Raw genomic sequence first — 7,188 nt, 5'->3', positions numbered from 1 at the left:
CCCTCCCCCTTCCCTCTGAGATTCCACAGTCTGTTCCATGTTTCTATGTCTCTGGATCTATTTTGTTCATCAGTTTGCTAGTATTTTGTTCATTCCACACATGAGTGAGATCATGTGATACTTGACTTTCTCTAACTGGCTTATTTTGCTTAGCATGATACTCTCTAGGTCCCTCCATGCTGTCGCAAAGGGTAAGAGATCCTTCTTTTTTACTGCTGCATACTATTCCATGGTATAAATGTACCACAGCTTTTTTATCCACTCATCTACTGATGGGCATTTGGGCTGTTCCAGATCTTAGCTATTGTAAATAACACTGCTATGTACGTAGGGGTTCATACATTCTTTCTGATTGGTGTTTCGGGTTTCTTAGGATATATTCCTAGAAGTTGGATCACTGGGTCAAATGGAAATTCCATATTTAATTTTTTGAGGAAACTCCATATTGTTTTCCATAATGGCTGCACCAGTCTGCATTCCCACCAGCAGTGTACTAGGGTTCCCTTTTCTCCGCATCCTCACCAGCACTTGTCATTTGTTGATTTGTTGATGATAGCCATTCTGACGGGTGTAGGGTGATACCTCATTGTCATTTTAATTTGCATCTCTCTGATAATCAGTGACTTTGAGCATTTTTTTGTATGTCTCTTGGCCATCTGTATGTCCACTTTGGAGAAGTGTCTATTTAGGACCTTTGCCCATTATTTTATTGGATTGTTTGTATTCCTTTTGTTAAGTTGGATGAGTCCTTATATATTTTGGATATTAACCCTTTATCAGATGTATCTTTGCCAAATATGTTCTCCCATACAGTGGGAAGCACAAATTTATGGTCAGCATCTATAGCAATTAAAGTGTGTCCGGGACAGTAATTAAACATGGAGCATTTTTCTTGTTTCGGGTCTTCCAGTCTTTGTATAAATTCTTGGACTGATTCATTAATTTCAAAAGCATATACATTTGTGGTTTCTATGAAACTAAGTATCATGGTATAAAGCTGTAAGGAACTTTAAAATATTATTATAAAATATAGCCGTGAATTAATTCTCAATTCAATATTTAAGAATATAACAAGGAATTTCAGTGTTTACCCAAAGCACATTCCTAGAAGAAGCAAAGGCAGAAATTGTGGGTGGCCCTAACCTGTTTGGCTCAGTGGATAGAGCGTCAGCCTGTGGACTCAAAAGTCCCAGGTTCGATTCTGGTCAAGGGCATGTACCTTGGTTGCGGGCACATCCCCAGTAGGACGTGTGCAGGAGACAGCTGATCGATGTTTCTCTCTCATCGATGTTTCTAACTCTCTAGCCCTCTCCCTTCCTCTCTGTAAAAACTCAATAAAATATATTTAAAAAAAAAAGAAATTGTGGGTGATTGTTGGTCTTGGAGAGACACCCTCAACTGAAAGTGTTTTCTGGGCTCTCCTCCTCCTTGCTTGGTTTACATGCTGTCTAACCTCATACCATCTGGTCACTGCTGCTTCTGCTCTGATGCCCAATGTCACAGGCTTGTGATATCTGCACACATACACAGATACCTGCACACACACACACACACACACACACACACACACTGTTCATATGAATTCAGGAATGTGATTATTTAATGGTGTCATAATATTTAGAATAGAGTAACAAGCAACCATTCAATTGCATTGTGACTTTTTTCTTAAATAGTTGCTTTCTCTTACAAATGCCCAAATTTTCTCACTAAAAAGTCTTATATACTACAATTTTAAACCCCAAAGTATTTGAGTTTAAGTTGCTTTGCTTTGAAAATGTGTTTCCTATTCCACTGCCACGTGACCTTTTTGTTCTAATAATTGCTGGTGGGTAAGCCACAGGGACCTGCAGGCTGGCAGCTGTTGCCTGCGGGCTGTTTCAGGCCAAATATCATTACAGGTCATTTAGCTCCAAGGAAGTCTGATTGAATGCAGTTAGCATGTGGTTCCTCCTACCCTCGGTTTTAAAAGGTGCCAAAGCTACCAGTAGTTTTAGTGCATTCTTATCTTCTCTGTATAAATGCTGTTTTCCTCAACAAAATGAAATCAGCCTGCAGGAGGCTTTTCCCCTCCTTCCCCTCTAAGGCGACTTTCTCGCTGATGCCAGACCTCCCTGCTCTCTGGCCGAGGGCCCTGCTGTTTCCAATGAGCCTGATTCCACACCTCACCCCACATTATCTGCAACACTAGTGAGTTGTAAGGTGTTATTTTCTATTAAATGAATTATTCATATACATATTTTTAAGTGAAAGTAGTTTTAAAAGGTATTTTATACTGTATCATTCCACTGATGTGAGCTACCTAGAGCAGTCAAATTCAAGGCTGGTTGCCAGGTCCGGGAGGGAGGGGGGAATGGAAAGTTACTGTTTAATGGGAACAGAGTTTCAGTTTTACAAGGTGGAAAAAGTCCTGTGGATGGATGGTGGTGATGGTTGCAAAACAATGTGAATGTGCTTAATGCCACTTAAAATGGTTAAAATGGTAAACCTTTTATGTATGTACATTTTGCCACAATTTTTTAAAGTGTTTTTGAAATATATAAATAGGGTATATAGTATCTCCGCAAATGCAGAGTGCATCCCTGGTCGCTAGTTCCCTTTCCTGAACCCAGTTCCTTTCGTTCCTTTCCAGTCTCCAGAGAAATGCCTTCACTTTTTCACAAGCACACGGAGGGGACCTCATTTGATTCCGCTGGTTCCCCAGGTTTTCAGCAGAATTCCAGCCTAAACCACTGGGGCATGCGAGGCTGGGAGTGGGGGTGGTTGCACCAATGTGGAGGACTAACTAAAGTTTGGGAAGGAATTAAACCAAGAGCAAGAAGGGAGTCAAAGGCCAGCAAAGGAGAAACCTTACGCCTCCCTGACCCCAACTCTTCATTGATCTCTGCCTCTAGTATTGGTCTGAGCTTAGTCTAAGACAGTGATGGTGAACCTATGACACGCGTGTCAGAGGTGACATGCGAACTCATCTTTTTGGTTGATTTTTCTTTGTTAAATGGGATTTAAATATATAAATATCAAAAATATAAGTCTTTTCTTTACTATGGTTGCAAATATCAAAAAATTTCTATATGTGACACGGCACCAGAGCTAAGTTAGGGTTTTTCAAAATGCTGACATGCCGAACTCAAAAGGTTCGCCATCACTGGTCTAAGATGAGGCTGGTGGTGAATTCCCTGGGTGTAAACGTAATTAAGTGCCTGTTATGTGAACGTTTCTTTATGTAAATCTGTGTTTTTATTTGCCTATATCATTAAGGATCCCTGAGTCTACGAGGCTCCAATGCCAGTGAAATTGTGTCTTTGAAAATGAGATCAGCAGCCCAGCAGGGTGGCTCAGTTGGTTGAGCATCGTCTGGTGCTATATCATTAACTAGGAACTAAAGGGATGTCTGGCCCTCTGTTTCCAATGAGCCACCCTTGATTCCACTCCTAGCATTTATTTAGGGAAGGGACAAGAAAGAAATTTGAATTTATATTAAATTATTTTATGATATTTACTTACTATAAGGCAAATTTATGCTCTCTTCTAATATGCACAAAATGTGTACATGATCATAAGTTTAATTTTGTTTTTTTGTTTGTGTTTAAATCTTCACCCGAAGATATGTTTATTGATTTTAGAGAGAAGAGGGGAGGGAGAGAGAGTCACCAATGTGAGAGAGAAACATTGATCAGTTGCCTCCTTGTATACGCCCCAATCAGGGATGAAACCTGAAATCTAGGTATGTGCCCTGACTGGGAATCAAACCCGCAACCTTTTGGTGTTCAGGATGACGCTCCAACCAACTGAGCCACCTGGCCAGGCCCATAAGTCTAGTATTTTAAAGCTTTGGGTTGGGTTTTATTCAAAATAGGGAATCATTCTCTTAATTTTTTTTTAATCCTCACCTGAGGATGTTTTTCCATTGATTCTTAGAGAGAGTGGAAGAGAGAGGGAAAGACAGGGAGAAATATCGATGTGAGAGAAACACAGTGATTGGTTGCCTCCTGTAGCCGTGTCACCGTGAGCAGGACATTTATTCTCTGTTGTGCCTGTTTCCTCGTCTGTAAGTGGGGAGATCATAGTACTACCACGCGGGATTAGAACCGTTGCTGTCTGGGAAATGTGGAGCAGCCTGGCCCCCAGGAATTATTGTTCTGGCGTTGACTGTTGTCATTGTTGTAGTTGTTTATTGTACATTGAGTCTCGATTCTTTGCAACCGAAAGAGCTAGTTCTATGTTGAACACTGCAATGCCCAGGGTCACTTGTGCTGGGCAGCGTGGGAAGGGTCTGGTGTCCTGTAGAAGAAGGCAGTACACACATACACTCTGTGGGTCCAAATCTCACCTCCGCCACCTACTGCTGAGTGTCCTTGGACAAGTTACTTAACCCCTCTGTGCCTCATTTCCCCCCCAGGCACCGCCGGTCATTCTGATGTAGACATCTCAGAGTGGAGTTTGGAGATCACGGTACTAGCCCACCCTGCCTGGTGGCCTGTAATTCTATTCAGTTCCGTAGGCGGAAGGGAACTGCTAAGATTGCTGATATTTTCTATTTTTCTTTTTTTGCAGCAAAAGATACGTTATTCCTTTGCAGTGCAGCTGCCCTGTAGATTTTGAGTTCCGTGTTGCTGTGATTCAGTCTCATCCAGCCTTTACTATTGGGCCAACGTCAGGTAAGGAGAGGCAAATTTTCAAGTTTCCAATTTCCTTAGAGTTCTTAGACCAAAGAGGATTTGGAGAGTAGGTCTCAAGTTACAAAAGAGAATAAACCACACTTGGATATGTGCCGGGGTTCTTGTCCCAGCATCAAGAAGAGTTCAGCAACCTGGAGAAGGCTGTGTGTAGATTAAATAGGAGTCCAGAGACGAAGCATAATTTTGAAAGGCATTTGGGGGTCCGAGGAGCCTAGCTGAAGGAGCTAAGTTCTAAGTTCTAAGGTCTCAGGTATCCTCGTCCCAGGACCCCATGCTTTTTATTAACACAATTTGTCCTGAGGCGAGACAGAAATATACATTTCAAAGGGTATACACAAGCATTGTCAGAATGGGGGAATTAGCCTATGGCTGTTCAGGTGTTTGGCCAGTAGGAGGCAATAACATGTAGATTAAGATGCACTTTTAGCTGTCTGGCAGCCAACAATCATCCCTTTTTAGGTTTGGGGAAATGCCATTGCCACTCCAGATGATTCAGCCCTGCTGAACATGCTGGAATTGGTTTCCGGCAGATATGATATTTTCAAATGCATAACGGTGACAGATTTTACATATCTGGCACAGTGTAAATTGGAATTAGACACTTGGAGATAAAAACACTTAGGATCATTTGTGTCATGCAGATAATTTAAAATAATGCCCAGGTACATTTTTTCCAAGATCAAAACTTGAATTGACTGTAATTCTAATTTTGCCTCTTGGTACCTTATATTCATCTTTCAATTCAATGTCAAATAAAATGAGAGTATTATTTCCCCCAAGCTCTCCGAGTCTTAGTGAGGTTCCGATGAATGTGGACAGCCCGTCTCTGCGTGCCCCAAGGACCTGGGTCCCCGTGCGGCTCAGGGCCTTTGGGAGAGAAATCCCCCCTGAAGTGGGTGCTGGCCCCAGCTCCCGGCACGTGGTGTCTAGGTTTGGGATGTAAGTAGCTGTCCACAGTGGTCGGCTGTGAGCACTGGGGCTGTTTTTAAATGTCAGGGGAGTTGTCCATTTGTTTCCTGCCCTTTCATCCTTGCAAGTGCATATTTTGTCCAAAATGAGGGTTCAAAGGAGGAACTTTGAATCACTTCTAAATTATAAAATGTAACTTGATTATTTCCTAGAGAACCAGGAGCCATTCTGAGATTTTTGCAATACACTGTAGCCACTATTTATATTGCAGAAAATGGCTTGATTCTCTTTCCAGAGAGAAGAATTTTGTTATTTTTAAGCTTTAAAAAGAAGATAAAAATAAATGGTTACAAAAAATAAACTAAACAAGGTAATATTTCTGCAGGTAAGTTTTCAGCAGCCCCGGGCTTAGCCTGCCCGGCCTGGTGGTCTATAATTCCATTAAGTTCCACAGGCAGAAGGGAACCACTGAGCTTTCTGAGCAGTCTTGATGGGAAGGACTTTGAGGAAGGCCAGTGGAGCTGCAGTGAGAAGGTGTGACTGGAGTGGGGTAGGCAGGGGAGCAGGAGATCATTGTGCTGGGAATGAAATAATTGAGGCCTCGAGACCCTGAACTAGGCTGGTGGCAGCAGCAATGAAAAGGAAGGGAGAATTTGGGAGAAAGCTAGAGATTCTTACGGCCAAGTCATTCTTTAAAAAAAAAATCCCAAGACACAGAATATTAGTTTACCAAAAGGGCTTTGAAGCACAACCTATTAAACACCTGTGGCTGTGTCTATAAGCAGAGACAGTGCTCGCACATATGAATAACAGCTGTACGTGAAACACTAAAACACCATGCAGGCCTTGCCACAAGTGCTCAGGCTGTGCACTGCACAGCCACACAATTCAGACCAAGGGTGATACCTGTGCACATTTCCTGCTCAATCTGATAAGCTTTTGTGGTTGCTCTGGTGCTTTGTTGGTTGCTTGTCTTTTAAATTCCTCCTTTAAGTAAATTAAGTTGAATATACCAGTTTGGAGTCAAAAGAGGATGAGAGCTAAGGACATAAATATCGGCACCGCCTGAACATTGATGGGTTGTAGGGCTGTGGGACTGGCCATGAGGTCACCCAGGGATTGAGTGGACTGAGGCCCGAGCCCTGGACACAGGCACTCAGAGGACAGCAAGGGGAAGTGGGTCCAGGGCAGAGATCAGGGAGGAAATCAGGAGAGTGTGGTGCAGAAGACATAAGTGATGAGTGAATGAATGGATGGATGGATGAAGGAACAAGGACAAGCCTGGGTTTGAACTTTGGGAACCCTGCCTCTGGTTTTAAATGATCTGCTTCATGTGGATGGTGCTGCTGACCTGGCTTTACAAGCTGGTCTCCGAGGCTGACCACTGAGCCTCCTGGGTAGCTTTTTTTTTTTTTTTTTTTTTGAGGCTTCGCCCATCACTCTGCTCCACTGGTCTCGACATTGTCTTGCTTTGGTTTCCCACTTTGTTGGTGCAGCGATACATCTTGGCTGTTATTCTTTTGAGGCTCTAGAATTCAGTGATGGCTTTTGTTCACCTGCAGTGAAACCCCTTGGCTGCGTGGACAGTGAATGCAGTTTGGGC

At 42.7% G+C, this 7,188-nt stretch overlaps 1 protein-coding gene across 1 annotated transcript in view; it reads left to right on the top strand.

Moving 5' to 3' along the window:
- Positions 1–7,188, top strand: part of CFAP221 (cilia and flagella associated protein 221) — an 87,657-nt gene that overhangs the window by 27,175 nt on the left and 53,294 nt on the right. The window contains exon 6 of the mRNA XM_023762517.1: positions 4,552–4,655. Within this exon, the coding sequence (XP_023618285.1) occupies positions 4,552–4,655 (104 nt within the window). The remainder of the gene's footprint in view (positions 1–4,551; positions 4,656–7,188) is intronic.

The sequence above is a fragment of the Myotis lucifugus genome, unplaced genomic scaffold (genome assembly GCF_000147115.1).
Source record: "Myotis lucifugus unplaced genomic scaffold, Myoluc2.0 scaffold_247, whole genome shotgun sequence".
Classification (NCBI taxonomy): domain Eukaryota; kingdom Metazoa; phylum Chordata; class Mammalia; order Chiroptera; family Vespertilionidae; genus Myotis; species Myotis lucifugus.
Note: the sequence above shows the minus strand (reverse complement) of the source record. Positions and strands in the feature narration are given on the sequence as shown.